At 28.4% G+C, this 18,947-nt stretch overlaps 1 protein-coding gene across 2 annotated transcripts in view; it reads left to right on the top strand.

The window, feature by feature from the left end:
* Positions 1-18,947, top strand: part of LOC129961866 (probable serine/threonine-protein kinase kinX) — a 196,887-nt gene that overhangs the window by 125,101 nt on the left and 52,839 nt on the right. For both annotated transcript variants that reach the window (XM_056075465.1, XM_056075464.1), the window contains 2 exons: positions 10,440-10,598; positions 14,597-14,903. In XM_056075465.1, the coding sequence (XP_055931440.1) occupies positions 10,440-10,598; positions 14,597-14,903 (466 nt within the window). The remainder of the gene's footprint in view (positions 1-10,439; positions 10,599-14,596; positions 14,904-18,947) is intronic.

The raw sequence follows: 18,947 nt of genomic DNA, 5'->3' as shown, positions 1-18,947 counted from the left end.
AGGGAGCTAGTAGCTTGTTTCTTGTCTAAACAAGTGTACGCGACATGAGTCACGTGACTTCGGAGAAATCTGGCCTTTAGAATACCTTTTTTTTGCGCAATATCGCAAATCTTGGCATACTGAAAAACTGCCGCGCAACATTTTGCTTCCTGGCATTGGGTCCGGTCGGTTTTCATTTCCGGTTAACATTTCGTAAATAATTTATATATATTCTTTGAAAACTAAGCAAACTGGTTCCGAAAATAATGTTTTCTTTTTTTACATCAGTAGCCGAGTTTGTTGATTTAAATTATGTTTAATTTTTTACTTTGTTTTTGTGCATTAATTAAAAGTGATTATTTTTCTTCTTTAAGTAAACATTTTATTTCTTTTCTTTACCTAAAAACATCTTTTAATTTTACATTACATGTTCAAATACTTTTATCATTATCTCATACAGATAAAAAAAAAAAAAAAAAAAAACGTTTTATAAAAGCAGATTATAAAGTGACCTAAGTCTTTTTTTTTTCTGAATAATATTTATTTTTGCATAAAAAATGAAAAAGATATTAATTAAAACTGTTAAATTATTTTGAAATAATTTTGAAAGAAAAAAAAAAACACTATCCCAGAATCGCACCCAGGTATCCTCAATCTACGCCTGTGCCCTAACCCATACACTACTCGAGAGCTCGTTCGGGTAACACATTATTAGCATATAAGCTAATTTGAAAGTTTTAAGGTTGACTATTCAATCTTAATATTTTTATTAATAAACATTCTAAATATATACTATCATTATACAAAATCTCACTCCAAACTCAGTTTTAAACCTCGTGCTTTCTCCTTGTTAATATCAGTTTTAAATATTTCGCTTCTGGTTCATAGTTTTGGCGGTAACTTTGCTTCTAATTACCGCAGAAACAAAATTAAATCATTTTTGGAATCTTAAATGTGTTGATTTAATACAAAATAATAAGGGAATTCGAATTTTTTACGAAAACGGTAATTTTAGAGCATGTGCATATCGCAAGTTATTAATAAATGTTAACATTCAGTCAAAATTTTTATCTTTATTTTCTTTCTTTAATAGTTTCTGATCTTTAGAATATCCATTAGTTTCTTTTTAGATCTTAATTAAAATTTATAAAAACATGCAATTACTGCTAGTACATTTATGAAATTTTATTATATAATATTTTCAATAAAACATACGTTTTAGTTTTACTATTTCATTCACAATGATGATTTAATATCTTTCACAGTATAATAAGATTCAAATATTTATGGTAAAAAAGAAACAACACATTGGAAATAATAAGGAACTTTATTTGCACTAAAATAAATACACAATTATTAATCTGCCGATAATGTTTATGTAAACACTTGTATTGGCGAGAAAAAATCACACCAAGCTTGCAGCCAAGCACTTGCAACACATTCGAAATTCAAATAAAGACAAGTAACAAAATATAATGCAGTTGCATCAGTTTAAATGAAGCTTTATAACAAGTTAAATAAATTTAATACAATAACTAAACCAAACTATGAAATATTATTCAGTTATAACACTAAAATCACTGAGAGATGGAGGTTACGAAAATTTTAATTTAACTTAAAATCGATATAACAGAATATGTTTATTGTTCATACCTGTGAAATGATACAGGACTATCCTTAGAAGCTTTTCCTTTGCATCCAACTGCACAGCAATAGTTAACCATGGCTAAAATAAGTTTTAATATCCGACAGTTAAAAGCGAGAAAAAATCTGTCATTGAAATATAATGGGGAACGGAGAATGCTGTTACAGCGAACACAAATTCTGTCCCAAAGTCACGTGATTTTATATTTTATCTTGTCCTACACCAAAGTAGGATTGCACTCCCTCTATCAGTATCTCATGGATGGGGTCGTCGAAATGTGGTCGTCTTAGAATCCGTTGACGAACAGTATGTATAATCCTTTAGGGTGGCACATAATCGAGAAGAAATAGGACGCAGTTAAAATAGAATTTTCTCAAAATATATGAGACCACTTTTCTTCTGGATCTGTGGCATCATCAGTTTAGAGAGTAAACCAAAAAGTTGCAGTTTATGGCAAATTCTTATATGCATTGGTAAAATTTAAATTCATCGCACAAACTATTTCAAGGTCAAAATTACTCTGCAATTGTAGATGTGACTTCGTGTTGAAATGTATGTATAACTTATAACAGTACAATAGTTTCTAATTTTGGCCAAAGGGAATGTGAGAAATTGCGATCATGTTGTTTAACCTAGTGGGCAGTGTGCTTCATTTATTTACAAATGCGACTCAGATTGGAAACAAGAGACTGGTATAAAGTGGACAGTTTGAGGAAGAAACCCACACACCACATTCCGCTATGTGGACTTTCTAGATGGTCAGGATGTGTTCGCTACTAAACATTATTAAGTTGAGGATTGCTGACATCATGATATTTTTCTGAAATGATAATGAGAGGAATGGAATGATAATTTCCGGAGATGTAATGTGAGTACGCCTATTGGTAAGAAGACGATTGATTATTGATTTCTTTCAAATAGTGATATTTTTTTATACGAGTTTAAGGCTTGACTATATCCTAGTATGACCATTCAGTTACTAGAGCTGCTGAATATGGGATTATTCAAACGTTTATCACAGCAGCAGCCATGAATAATAAATGCTTAAATCAAAGCAAGAGCAATTAAATCAAAGCAAGAGCAATTAAACCAAAGCCCATCAATACAATATTGTAGAAGTCATATGGCGTATAATATAACCAAATGACTTGACGGAGTGGAATTGTCGCCTATCTAAATTGACTCGTATTCCAGCATCTCCTGGAGGCTTTTAAAGTTCGTATATCCAGACTGATTACAAAACAGCTTGGAAACAGTAATTAAGATTGTATATTTCAAAATCCGGATTTGGAGCAGTGGCACAAGTCACTAAAGATGAATACCGTGAGATATAAACCCAAGTGTCGAGATGTAATTACTACGTAACGAGATATAATTACATAACGATGTAGACTTTCTACATGGATAGGATGCGCGGTGTTTTACTAAGGTGACGATTTCTAACATCATGCATGATCGGATTGGTTAAAAGAATGTGTATTATGTTCTCACTTCAGGGAATTCAAAGTGAGACTTGTAACCAGGCTCATTTTTTATTACCATATTCAATTTACCCTAAAGCCATTAAGGAATTTTAGAGCTTTTTGGAAAGTGTATAACGAGAACTACTTTACATACGCCTGGATGAAATGGAAGTTGATTGTGGAACGGGCCACATCAATTGTTAATTAGCATAAATGTGATTATATATTCTGTAAGATTCAGGCAAGGACCAGGATGTATTTTTTCTATGTACATCCAAAGTATTATTTATGTGAGATGTGTTTTCATACATTTTTCATCGATTATTTGACAAGATTTAATTAATTTTCTTATATATATATATATATGAGAGAGAGAGAGAGAGAGATCAAATAAATAAACTCGGGACTCTTAATAATTATTCAAGCAATTATTTGAATTTGAGAAGAAAGTATTTCATGCTTGTTCCCTTTTGTGACAGGAAATGCTTGAAATCTAACAGTATGAAATTGTAAATTGTCTATACAAGTCAGTAAAGGAGAATTAACATACATTTCCGCAGAGGATTCTAGAATATAATGCTATTATATTTTTCATATAATAGTGAAAATGTGAAAATAATTACTTCGTTTATATACTTGGGATTTTTTTGGTTCGTTTGCAGTAGAAACTTTCAGATTAATGGGTAGAATTAATCATTATTCTTTCATTATTTTGGGTTGTACAGTTTATGTAATCTTTTATTCATTCGCTTAATATATTATTTTAGAACCCACAGCCCTACTTTCAATAATAATTAATTAATTTACTTTAATGACTTCCGATACATATATTGTACATTTTTAGCATTATGCTTTGTCGCACAGATGTAAAACTTGAATTTTCCGTTTTAAAACTTAGCAAGATATATTTGGTTGTGAGAAAACTGTGAATTTCCTTTGCTGATATATGCAACTATGATATCAAATGAGTGATCGAGGAATGAAATTTAACATTAAAATTGGCTTAAAATTACAATGAAAGAAAAAAGCATTGTTATGAATTGTGCTGAAATTAATTTTGATAATTGATAAAATTGAAGAAATGAATGATTTTAAAAGCATTTTTACCGTAGTTCTCTATGGGGGGAAGCCATGACATATTCCTGTAGCTACACTGTCTGCGAATGTTTACTTTATGTGGTAACTAATGAAGTGTAAATATGTCATCAATGACCACTTACCCCTTATCACCCTCATAATTTGAGAGATATCTCAAAATAAAACTGTAAAATTATCTAAACTCACTACTGTAATGAATTCATCCATTAATTCAGCGGTATTGACAGCACTGTTTATCATTTTTATTACTCAAGTATTACTTAAAGTAGTACTTTTTGATACGATAAAATGTAATTAATTTATGGAAAATAAGCAAATATTATAAATTCCTTCAAGTCAAATTCAAATAATATGATTAAATTTATATTATTTACATGGTGCATACGATCATCGAATTTGGCTAGTATTTATAAAAATCAGTTTCTAAATGAATTTTATAAGGATGTCACGAGAACACAGTTTGCTTAAAATCAAGCACATATGTATGAGTCTTTTTGCAGTGAGGATTACAAACTTGTTAAAAGCAAGACTTTTGAGACTAAAATGTATAATAGTTACATTTACGCAAATTATCTAAAAACACTGCAAAATGAGAGGGAATTCGTACACTATAAAATGAGAGGGAATTCGTACACTAAAGAAAGGAGAGGGAATTCGTATACTATAAAATGAGAGGGAATTATATGCGTTTGCTCAAGAGAAGAAAGCATTATCTTACTTTCCAGAAGAACAAAACCACACACGAGTACAGATCAGAATTCTCAAATCTTGATTGAATTGTTGCAATTCTAAATTTCACACTGCTGGAGCAGTTTCTGCACTTTTAGGTCAATTGCTAAAAGCACCAAAAATATATTTAATAGTAGCAGTTGAGTTTGGAGAAAAGAGATAAAAATATGTATACTGTTGTTGTATTTGGCGCATGATTTCGAGGTGAAGCTATGTTAGACAATATTGAGAATTGAGAGACTTTCAAGTAAATATTTTCATTATACATGCAAAGATAAAGGTAATAAATACACTAGTTGCTCCATTTTTTTCTGCGAGAATATTGCCTTTCTGAAAGGATTTTCAATTTAACCACAGAGTTCATTCTTTAGTTTATGTTTTATGTTTCAAAATAGTTACAAATTTCAGCAGTCTTGATATTTCATTTTTTTGGTTAATTAGAAAATCAGCATAGTCTTTCACTGTAATCTATACTTATAATAAAGCTCAATGTGTGTGTGTGTTGGCGCTCTACAGACCAGACCGTTTGACCTACAGCTACCAAATTTGGTACATGTATACCTTGAAGGTCGGGAATGTGCACCTGGGGTTCCGTTTTTCGAATTTTTAATTATAATTTTAATTATTAATTAAAAACTAACTTTCCCGCCAAAAAATCTTCCATTTTCCCCACCGCCAACTCTTCCGCCAAAAAAATCTTCCATTTTCTCCACCGCCAAATGAGTAAGGCTTCAGTTATTTTTTCTCCCAACAGTAATGAGGCTAGGGTTAATATTTTTCGGCGGATTATTTCAAACAATTCTGTTTATTTTCTTAATGTTTGATGCATATAAAATTAAACATTGTTATTTAATCCATGTTTCAGATTCATTCTGAAGTACTTTTGAATTAAAATAACACAGAATAAAGGAAATTAAAAATGTATAATCTGCATAGCGTTACCCCAACTGGCGTAGAAAAATTCACGTATTTGCGTTAACGTAACTGGCGAAGAAAATTCACGCTTTCGCACTGTGTTCTGATTTTTGCCATGACAACCGTTATCAACGGATGATTTAAATTATTTTTAGGTTAGTTGCATGCTTTTGTAAGTAAATTGTATTTATGTTAGTTATATATTTTTTGTATATGTTTATAGTTTTAAGTACATCGTTTTTTAAGTAGTTTTTTTAAACCTGTTTTCGACCGATTATTTTAAACGATTCATTTTATTTTCTTAAAGTTTGATGCATTTAAAATTAAACATTGTTAATGAATCGATCTGTTCATGATGAATCTGAGAAAAGTTTGTTGACAAATTCTTGAGATATTACATAATTTAAGAAAGTTATTCTTTAGTGCCCATAAAGTTTAAACGCTGAGTGACTCTATTATCAGTAATCATATTATTAAAAAAAATGCTTTGTTTCAGTAAAAAATATTATTATATTAATTGCAATTTAGTCATTTCCATTTTAATTTTAAGCATAAATTCTGCCGAAACTAACAGAAAATTAGAGAGATACATATTATGTTATGGCTGAAGGACTTTTATATTATTTAGAGTGAATTACATGACTATCAAAATTTGAAGCTTTAAAATATTTTGCTGAAGAAACTATTAAAGTTGGAATTACATAAAATATTTAATTATTAACATTTTAACGAGCATTAAGATTGGCGAACCGGCTGGTCGCCAAAGGCGGCTAGTAACTGAATAAGTCACTTGAAAGTCCCCTCAAGGTGCAAAAAGGAAGGGAGAAAAATTTACTTCACATGGGTTAAAATACATTTTCTGAAGGGTGCATGAGAAGAACATCAGAAAATCTCAAAAATGAAGAAAATAGAAATTTTTCAAAGGGTTTTCGAAATCCAATCAAATTCTGATCGATGAAGTAGCCGGAAATTCGTATGATGGTTTGTTTACGTCTGACTGCTGCTATTTAACAATAAGAAATAGAGTGATTTCTGTGCGTTGGCGTTACATATATCGAAAGATATTTTGCATTGATTTCTACTCATAATAGCAAAAAAAATATGTATGTGTGTTTGTTTATTTGTCTGTTTGAGTGTGTATGTTGGAGTTCCACGGAAAAGACCGTTTGAACTACAGCTACTATATTTGGCACATATATTACTTTAGAGCAATATTTTTTGCAATTTTATTTATTAAAAATTATGTTGGATTTACCGTTTTTCCACGAATATATTATTTCTGAAATTATTGCACAACAATAAATTTTAATCTTCTTTAAAATTAAAAAAAAAATTCTTTTTTTATATCAGTTTAATAGCCAAGCAAATTTTTTTTCTGATTTTTGGTAATTTTTAAAAATATTTTTTTTCCTAATTTGTAACTACGGATTGCACTGTTGTCCTGAATTCTATATATGACTTGTTTCTATTGGAGAGGTTCATGCACAAAATGCTTGTAAGGCAATTCAAAGGATACGTTTTTAATATTGTTGTACAATTTGTTGTTTAAAAGTATTTTCTGATGGAATCATAGTAATGAAATTGTATTTAAAGAATTTGAAGGAAATTTAATATATCCAATATCCCCGGCAAAACAGCTGATCTCCAAAGGTAACTGATTTAATATATTTTAATTTTTAAAGAAATTATAATATTTTTTTAGAGGATCATGTACAAAATGAAAAAAATGCTTGTAAGGCAATTCAAAGGATACGTCTTTAATATTGCTGTACAATTTGTTGTTTAAAAGTATTTTCTGATGGAATAGTAATGAAATTGTATTTAAAGAATTTGAAGGAAATTTAATATATTCAATATCCCCGGCAAAACAGCTGATCTCCAAAGGTAACTGATTTAATATATTTTAATTTTTAAAGAAATTATAATATTTTTTTCGAATAATTTGTTTTTAAGTTTTTTTAAATGCTACTTACACACGCACATATTAGAACAACATTGTTATTAAATCATGTATATCCTCAGGTTAGTGTGGTTTCCTGATTTTTTCCCTCTAGAAAACCAAAATAAAACAAAACAGTGTTTTAAAAATTGAAATAATGTTTTAATAATTTCATGAACAAAAGCACTCAATTCCAAATATATAAACATTTTAGCATTTGTTAAAATTTAGTAGAATCACATTATAATTTTAATTTTTGAGGAAGGAATGAAGAATTAAAACCTGATATTAAAAAATTGTAAGCAAATTAAATAAAAAAAACTTCCTTAAAACCGTTAGAAGAGTCGTACTAATATAATATTGCACGTTGCTTAATTTTTATTAACTAAGATCATCTTTAAAAACAATATTTTTGATGTTTCTTACTTAACTTGGATTCTAATCCCATCTCTAGATTTCGTCCTGGACACTGCTACATAAAAATGACCATATGAAAATACCCCCACTTTGGTCATTCATTACCAAACCAATTCTGTCAAAACCCTGAGCTTGTGACTTATTGATGATCATGGTGAAAACCACTCTCATTCCTCGAACCTTTTCAATATAAATGGCATATCTGCATATTTTTTTTAACAGCAGTAATACGTGGTGATGATTATTTGTGTCTTTGTTTTGATTCGTTAGCACATCAATTTGAAATATGTAGCTGAAATCCGATTCAAAATTCTGTTTTGTTCATATTTTCAATATATAAATATTAATTCAATTTATCAAGATTCACCGCCAACTTAGCAATTTCAGAAAAAGCTTTTCATTACAAATTGGCATTCTCGCTCAGTCTTTCTTCGTTTTTTTTTTTCTTCATCTGATATGGCTGGGCTTCCTATTACTATTTAAAAAACAATGCAGGGTTAACACGTGTATTGATTAGGTGTTCAGATGTTTGGACAAATTGCCTCCGTTACTCGAGAATGGTAAACATGCAGGAAAGTTATTCATTAGTGTTGCCACAACAGTGTCTAGAAGTAGAAATAATATTGTTTTCAACTCATTTGGCGTTATTACAGCTTTACCTTTGCTTTTTTTTCATAATTTCACCGTGAAACGCATTGTAAATACTTCGACGTAATAAATCTTTTCATAATACGTAATAATTCTTTGCATAAAATTTTTCAAACAATACTGTCAAAACAAATGTACAAACAATACTGTCAAATATCATAGGTCAGTGGACTCGCTAACTGCCAAACACAAAAAGAATAAAAAGCAATGTTTACATAGAAAAATTATATAATAGAAATATATGCATATAAAATTGAAATATTGTTGGATATCGAATCTACTAAGAACGTGTTTGCATATGGAAAGTAAAACGCCTTATTCAATTAATTACAGAAGTTTTTAATATCGCTTTTTTTCATACTTGAACAATAATATCGCTTATTTCGTAAATGAAAATAATATTTTTTTTTCAATTTATCAACAGTATTACGAATAAATTTCGATTTTTTTAAATAAAAATAATTGAGATAACGTACGCAATACGTATTCGATAGTTTACGGATTGAAGTATCCATCCTCAGATTTAAACAAAGTAATGAAAGAAAGAAATTGTTTAAAGATTACTTTTTTTAAGTTCTATATCTTTCAAATTTTTCCCATTTCTTTAATTTGTATAGTATATGGACATTTAAAAAAAAATTTAAGAACTTCAGTTTAATTTGAAAGCATTTAGAATAAAATAAAACAAAACAATTCTAATCAAAATGCAGAATACGAGATTGAACAAAGAATTTCATACATTGAAATATATTTTATTCAATAATTTTCAAAATGTTTTCCCCCCTTATGTATAAATCCTTTGTTGTGAAGTGTCTTTCGGCGAAATCTATAATTTTTTTAAAAATATTATTTAATTAGAGGAGTGCTAATTACAGATTTGTACTAAGAAAGTTTATCGTGAGCTTGCTGATAGTTCTAATAGTCTAATTTTATGAAGAATTAGACTTTAAAAATATTTTAATCACTTAATTTTCATAATATTAAATAATTGTTTTTTATACAATTTCTATGTGATATATCTTGTTTTCTTCAATAAATCGAACAATTCTTTTAGACAAATTTTAATTAAAATGGCTAATCTAGATAAATTTTGTTTTTTTAGTTGTTAAACAAAAGAGAAACAGGCAAAGAAACATATATTATATATATTATTAGATTTAGAATGTAACAAAGAAGAAAACTTCGTTGAAGTTTCTTTGCTGGAAATTTACCTGCGAGCAAAATCTAAAACATACTACTAAGAATTTGTCGATTCCAGCAAAGAAATGAAGCTCCTTCCTTTACAAAATTGCCACAAATGTTGTGCATTTGGCAGAATAAATTATATCTTTAATAACTTTAAAGTCTTATTATAGAAAAATTGAATGTGGTAATATAATGATCTTAAAATCAACCTCGAAACATTAAGAAACACAAAATCTAAGATCAGAGGAATATAGAATTCATTTATATTTTCTTGATATTCATAATGTGATTCTGGATAATAAAAACGGAACTCTACTAAAACCGGAACTGTCAAAAGAAAGCATACACTCTTTTTATTAACAAATAACTAATGTTGAAATGACCTACTTTATTTACTAAAGCAGTCTTATTATTCTTAAAGGGAGGAATGCATTAATAGAAGAAATATCTATCGAGACCGGTGCTCACAAGATTTAAGAAAGGCTGCAATAAACGAAAATGCCCTAAATCTCATTCTGGAGAAAACACAGAAATTTGAAGACTTCGGCGAACTACAGAAAAAAAGGAGGTCCGATTCCAGGTAAATATGGTAAAATATGTTTTTTTTTTGAGAATTTTATACAATGGAAATTAAATACAAATATTTTCTGATTCCTTAAATATAGAATTTTAAATTGCTGTCATTTCTGTATTAAAAGATTATATTAAATCTTTAATATAATGTTTTAGGACAGGAAAAAAAGCTGAAATTGATTAGTTAAAAGTATTACTCGAATATTTATTAACCTGTGGTTATTACTTTAAATAGATTATTTTTCTGAAGAATGCATATCAATATTTTTATACTTAAAATTCAAGAAATAAAACATTTTTTTTTTATCTAATCTTAAATCTTGAAAAAAATGTATTTATATTTGAAATTTTTACTATAATGACATTCATCAGAATAATTATTGGGAAATGTAGTAAAACGATTTTCCAATTAATAAAATCTACTAGGGCTAAGTCAAATTATTAAGAGAATAAATATTCAAAACTAAATAGTAAAGTTGAATATTACTAGTTTTGTTTAATTCAGTAAATACATATATAAAAATTTCACTAATATTTCTTTTATTTATACGAAGTTAATATCGATTCATATGGAATATATTGATTTTTATTTATCAATATCTAATTTTTCTATTCTCTACTTTCAAAATTTGAAGCTGTTTCTTCCAAATATATATATATATATATCTTCTCATTGACAGTAACAATTTAATACGTTAAACTCCGGATATGACATTATGCTTACCGTTTTGGCAATGTCAGTCAACGATCACAGCATACTTTCATTCAGATCATGTCAGATACCCTCGACTGACACTATATTTCCTTTTAGGATTTCATCAATCATTCAACTGATAGTAAACATTTCATCTTTGCCGCCTCAGTCACTGATTAACCTATAATATTTCTTTTTTTGTGTGTGTGTTGATGTCTAAGCTGCATCAATCACTAATGACTGAGGTTACACAGTTTTAAAACCTATAATTTTCAATTAATAAAATTTAAATAATTTAAAAATCTTTAAAGAATGAATCTAGCTATTATTTGTTCCTCCAAAAAGTTTCAGTGAAGTTTATTAAACTGCTCTAGAATATGAACTATATGCAACTGATTAAAGAATTTTTAAAGAATTACAGGATACGTTTTTCCGCATGCAGTCGTATTTCAAATTTAAACACATCTACAGCCATCAGTATAACGAGGAAATTTGATAAAACGGGAAATACGAAAACGATACTCAACCAGACGTGACATAAATGTGTTAAATATTTTCATAAATGAAAATTTTAAGCTCCTTTATTTCCATTTTCAGTATTTTTTAGTTTAATATTCTTAAAAATATATATTTTACTTCTATTTGACAGTTTTAAAATATCATCATGCATATCAACATATAATAAATTATAGTATCTCCATATATCATAGAATATAATCATGACATAATATCATAGAATATCATCATGACATAATATCATAGAATATCATCATGACATAATGTCATAGAATATCATCATGACATAATGTCATAGAATATCATCATGACATAATGTCATAGAATATAATCATGTAGTTAAAAATAATTAAAATATCGTCATTCATACGATAAAACGTAAATTGCACTAAAATTTCATTCGATTAATTATTTACAAAGAAGAAATTAAATGGAATATTATAAAATTTTCTGAGTATTGATTGCAGATTAAAGCAAAATATTGTATTCAATTTAATGTAATATATTGTGAATACAATGCATAGCCTTGAAAAACATGTTAAAATGATTAAAAAAGAATATTTGAAAAAATAATAGGGATTTTAAAAAAATAAACTATTTTTTAATTCAGTTTTCACAGAATAAAACATTAAAAATCAACTCTTCAATTATAAATATATAATTTGAATGCTAATGTGCAATAGCTTCAAAGATTTCTTTGTAATTAGTCAATGGATAAATAAAAAAAAATGAAATGTTGTGCCTCATCGTAATATTAATCCCGTATTTAGAGCAAGAACCAATAATTCCGAATCACATTAGATATCCATTCCGTTTCCTTGTTAGAACGAAATATCCACTAAATTGGTGTTAGAAATCCATACCCATTTGTATTATATACGCAGTCACGGATGCTGCTTAGTGTCATCAAATTAGTTTCGGAAAAGCTTACATTGTATTAAAACAATTGGATTGCGGAAACAACGTTGCGAAAATGCAGTCGCTTTATTTCAGTCTCATCAAACGGGAACATTGTTACACTCTCGGCTATCAATCTTGCACTTGATTGATTACACAGGATGCTCATCAGCAGAATTCTACTGAGTGAATTAAAACAATTCCTCATTGTGACATACATTTCCTATGATTTATTGTACTTCTAGGTGACTAAGTCTAATTTCTAATATTAGGTTTGTCAGAAAGGCTAATATATGATCACAACGATTCGGAAATTCGATTTCAACATTTAGCAATCTATTATAAATGTTTATGTATATAGAATGTTGCGATAATTGACAATTATCTATACTTTTCATATGCGTCTGTGAGATTTTCAAACTAGACAAATATTTTAATTTCTTTAAATGCTCTGTTGAAGTTCAAAGGTAATGGTTTGAATTTTGATAATCAATCGCTTCGGAACATAAAAATATTTCATGAAACTTTTTAATAATCTTAAACCATTTCACTATTTGCTTATAAAAAAAGGCGCGGCTAATTTTTAAATTATTATTTAAAAATAAGCCTTGCTTTTATATGTTGCTTTAATTATCTTTTCAAAATCTTTTTTTTGCCATTAAAAGTAATGAACAAATAATTTTAATTGCAAAAAAAAAATTGCTCATATTTTGTTAAACCTACAATTATAAATGTTTATGTGTTAATTCGTATGCCTTTTGGTTAATTACTTGAAAACGTGTACTAGTTTGATTTCATAACTTTTCACATGTCAATAACTACAAACATTCTAGTTTGCATCTGTATGTAGATGCATATATATTAAAATAATTTCTTTTTCTTTCAAAAATAGTGTTTAATTATACATTTCTTCCGAAATTTGATTTAAGTATTTACTTCAAATTAAATTAAGACAAATATATTTCAATATTTATCAAGTACAGTCTTTCATTTTTTCTTGAATTTTTTTTATTCATCTCGTCTCATTGTTGAAATTAATTTTCAATAATCAAAATTGATATGGAAATTTATATAGGGAATCGAGAAATAATCTGTTAGATTATATATCCTCTCACGATTTTTTTCTTCTTCATTGTCTTACGTTCTTTTTTGTGTTTACCGTGCTTGAAATGCAAAGCATATTGTAAAACTTCCGATATACTACAAAAGTTTGTAAATCCCTCTAAGTACATGCTCAAACGTGCTCATTATCCCTATATGTGGAAGAAAAATAGTTTTTTTCTTGAAACTGTGATAAATGGGCTATATATGCAAGAAAGGGACGAAAGGCCTTGAATAAAGTAAGAGGTAACAAGGGAAATTAAATGCATTTATAAGTCATTTACAACATGAAAAACTCGTAATAGTAATAGCATTGCGGTTATCTTCTAATGGAGTTCAAAATCTTCTTCGATGCAGCGTTGAGAGCGGTTCGACTAGATTTTTCATCCATTCGGCTCTCATTCTTAGTAAACCATGTGAATAAATTCGTAAATTATGTGAGTTTTTTAAATTTATTTATGTGAGTTTATTAGATTTCGACCTACCTGAAAATACTCTAACATTCTTAAAGATTTATCACCAGCCAAATTTCAAAAACTTCAAACCAGAAAAAAGTATTGTTAAATTTGTATCATCGTAACAATCAATTTTATGAAAGAGAATTTCCAGTTTTAACTTTCAAAATATATAATATTATTAGTTTAAAAAAACATTATAATGCACAAGTAATTGCAGATAATAATATAATGTTTTAAAATTTAAAGTAAATAGATTTTGCAATGCATTTAAGGAATAAACCTTTATATAGCATCTAAACAAACGAGCACGAAATTTCGTACCAACATTAACAATTACAGAATTGCTACAACTGGAGGGCTGATCGAACAAGGAATCACCGGTTTGGAGCCCCAACTGACCAGAGTTCAGAATCTTCACTCGGCTATAGTCGAATCATCCGGTAAAGCAACTCCCCAAGAGATGGATGAGCACATCAAGCTGACCGATGACCAGGCAAATTCGAAGTTCTCTTATCTTGAAGAGCTTCTGGAAATGATCCACCGCACGCAGAACACGATCGATGAGTTAAAGGAAAAGAACAGAGAGCTGCTAATGGGTCTCTCCAATCAAGAGAAGAGACTGCGATGGGAAATCGGTGAAGCCCAAGTAAGATTTAAAAATTGTGTTTCTATGAATGTAAGATTTGGTTTATTGAATTTGTTTATTTGAAACTGTATTATGCATGAAAGTCAGTGCAATTTTGAAATACAATGCGAAGAATGTGTCGTTTCCGGCATCGATTATTTTCTTGTATATAAAAAGAAAATTTGGCGATTAAAAAGATCTTCGTCTTCCATATTTTGATGAATATCCGAAGTTTAAATCTCTGTGATTCTATGAAAGTCTACTTTAGAATTATATATCTGACTGTGAATAAGATAACTCATAAAAGGAACCAACTAGGCAAATGGAATTTGCTATTTAAATTTTACATCTTAATTCTCAAAATTTTATGAATCTGTAGATAAAATTCTATTTAAGGTTCTCACACCGAAATTTATTTAGTGGCAGTTACATTCTATATCATATTGTATAATATTGCGGAATATTAAATCATATAATATTGTGCAACAGGCTTACTGCCTGAGACTAGATTTCTCTCTGATTTGCGATGGAATCTGCACAATGAAAGTCTTTCTGCTTCACTCCGCATGTGTAGGAATAAAATATTTCAAAACCAAAATGAGCTTTATTTCGCGTACATATAAGGCCCGAAATGCGATTATTGTGTACTGTTATGAATATTTGTATGCATGTGTGTTAGTATGCTAATTCAAAAGTATAAGAATCTTGTCTTATATTATATATGAATACGGTATAAATTATATGAATATTATATATGAATACGGTATAAATTATATGAATATTATATATGAATACGGTATAAATTATATGAATATTATATATGAATACGGTATAAATTATATGAATATTATATATGAATACGGTATAAATTATATGAATATTATATATGAATACGGTATAAATTATATGAATATTATATATAAATACGGTATAAATTATATGAATATTATATATAAATACGGTATAAATTATATGAATATTATATATGAATACGGTATAAATTATATGAATATAATTTAATATAATATCCTGCAACGGCCTCAAGCAAGGCTTGTGTCTGAAAAAAAGTATTTATATATGAATTTATATATGAAAACCGTATTTATATATGAATACGGTCTAAATAATCCGTCAGAGAGAATCTCACATTTTCTGTACATTTTAAGAAATGATATTAAATGTACAGTGGTAAAATAATGGAATATTTAAAATGCATATCGTCTCATTAATGAACTGTTTTCCCAAGTAATGCGAACATTTTTTTAAATCTAAACCAAAGTAAAAATATATTTTGTTCCTAAATTCATACTAGCGCATTTATATGAATGTATACATATAATACATGTATACATTCATATGAACATATAATGTTTGTATGTATACATATATAACATATAATGATAACAATTATATGACATATAATTGTTTACATGTATACATATAATTGTTTCTTCATATTTTGTTTCCATACATATGAAATTGAAATGGTGGGGGGAGAAGATTTTTATCGTAGAGTATGCCAGAAAGTTTGATAAAGACCACTCCGCTGGCTTTCATTGGCATCTCCACTTCTAACTAAAAAACAATTTGTAAAAACTATTAATTATTATAGCTGATTTATTTGATTTTCTAATTACTGTAACTGAACAACGTGTGTACTTATACAATAAAAATTGAACTAAGCTTTCTTTAAGAAATTATCTTAAAATATTGTTACTAAACAACTTCTACCCTGATGATATATATTTTTCTATATATTAAGAAATATCGTAAAATGCATCGAATATTTTTTGGATTTACAAACTTTTTTGAATTTCTCCAGAAAGGCTAGGCAAACAGCAATTGAGTTTGACCATATAAAGAATATGCTTGAATTCCAATATTAAATTTACAGTTTTTTTCCAAATTCACATTTGTATTTCGACATGAGAATTTAGTTTATACAGTTTAACGTTCAGCTTCGACTAGAAACTAAAGTAGGGTCAAATTAATTTGGCCATCTGATTTTTGGTGCTCGGTGACACAGTATCTGATGAATCGGACTGATAAATATTTGAATCCCACAGAATACCTGTGAGATGAAGTGGAACATTTAAGTCCAGTTAGACCGCAATGGCCAATATCAGTGACATAGATAATTAACTGTTTTCACAAGAATGTGACTGATTCTTACATAAAGATAAAAAAAATTCTAATAGATAGCTTTATTTACAGAGAGGAATTGTCACGGCAGCAAAAAGTGGATGCAGTTCAAAATACTAATTGATACATCAGAAAAAAAAATATATAACATGAAAATGCTCGGATCTTTTCAATTACGCAGGGCTTATCAAATTTGAGATGTTACATTCTAATATTATTGCAAATAATGATAAATAAGTTGGACATAGTTCTAAGACTTACGTAACTCAATAAAACTTTTCCGAGATTTTAGTTAAAACAGTTATCTATTTGTAGAAAGATCCTCTTCATTTTGTTTCGCTTATAAAGAACAGAGATTTAATTCGTTAATGCCAATACCTCTCTGAATCTTATGTACACACACACACACACACACACACACACACACACACACACACACACACACACACACACACACACACACACACACACACACACACACACACACACACACACACACACACACACACATATATACCAACTCTTATATTTTTATACCCTATATATCTGACATCAGGTCCATAGCGATTAATCACTATAGATCGCAAGTTAGATTCCGTAAAAATTATATATTATGACAACAATTAATATTTCTAATTATTGTTTGCAAATATCGATATCATGATTAATACATGGCGTATATTAGGGTTTTCGTTATTATATTATGAAGCCCACAACTTTCTTGAGTGGGAATATGAAAAAAAAAAGAAAAAAAAAGGAGCAATTTTTTTAATTCACAGTCTTGACCAAGATCCGTAGTTTTATGCGTAGAAATAATTCTTTTTCTTAAACTTTCAACAATGAAAGAAAATGCCACTACTGCATGTTTGACTGAACAATGAAAAAGATTAAATTTTACTTTAAGAATGAAATTTATTGATAAAAATTATGCAAAAAGTATTTTTTAAATGCCATGAATGAGGAAAACAATTGTAGGATTATGAAATTGGTATCATTCAAAAAATATTTTTTGAATTTTATAAAGATACAATACCAACTTTTGTGCTATAATACTTTCGGATAAAACATGATAAATTTCTTCTAATTTCGTATTAATTGAATTTTTATTGAAAACTTCAAGAAAATCGCCCCAAGAATTCTTAAGTATAGTATTGCGAATTTGTTACTCTTGTTCTAGGTCACACACATTCATTCTAATGGTCAATTGTCAGTTGAATTTTTTTTAAACCTACTTTTTCAGTTTCAAGTACACAAATGATATATTATTGATTTAAAACATTGAAATATCGATTACCTTTTATACGATTTCTGTATAATCCCTTCTATTTTTCTCAGAGCTGATGGATATTATTATGCACTTCTTAAATAATATGGAGTTATTTCCATAGGCTCGAAACCCTATTTCAACAGTATAGGGTATAGTTTACTTTAAGAACGTCAAGAATTAAACTTCCATCGATTGGCATCATGCAAACTATTGCAGAGGTTATGATATCATTCTTGTAATCTTCCTAAAAGTTAAAAAATGTGGTTGAATTGTTAAAAAAAAAACGTGTAGATTAGGAATGGGGCATTATTGTAATTAAAATAAACTTAATAGTAAGAATTTTATTGTTATTAGACTTAGTTATTTTTTTTATATGGTATACAAATACCATAGAAGCGTTTCTCTTCTCTTAATGCTGCAAAGTCTTCACTGCATTAAAATTTACTTTGCAGATAGCATTTCTCTTACTTCTTATCTATTCATATCTCTTATATCTTCAATGGCTGTTTTCCTATTAGGTAGACTAAGCAGCTGCCAGGATCGCTAGACTGACAAGGGGCTACAGCAGTCGGATAAATTTAGAAGCATAGATGCCAAATACATTTATAAATTCCAGGAATTAAAAAAAAATAATGATATTATTAAGACCTTTCAAA

The sequence above is a fragment of the Argiope bruennichi genome, chromosome 2 (genome assembly GCF_947563725.1).
Source record: "Argiope bruennichi chromosome 2, qqArgBrue1.1, whole genome shotgun sequence".
NCBI classification, from domain to species: Eukaryota; Metazoa; Arthropoda; class Arachnida; order Araneae; family Araneidae; genus Argiope; species Argiope bruennichi.
This window is presented reverse-complemented; position numbering and strand designations above follow the sequence as displayed.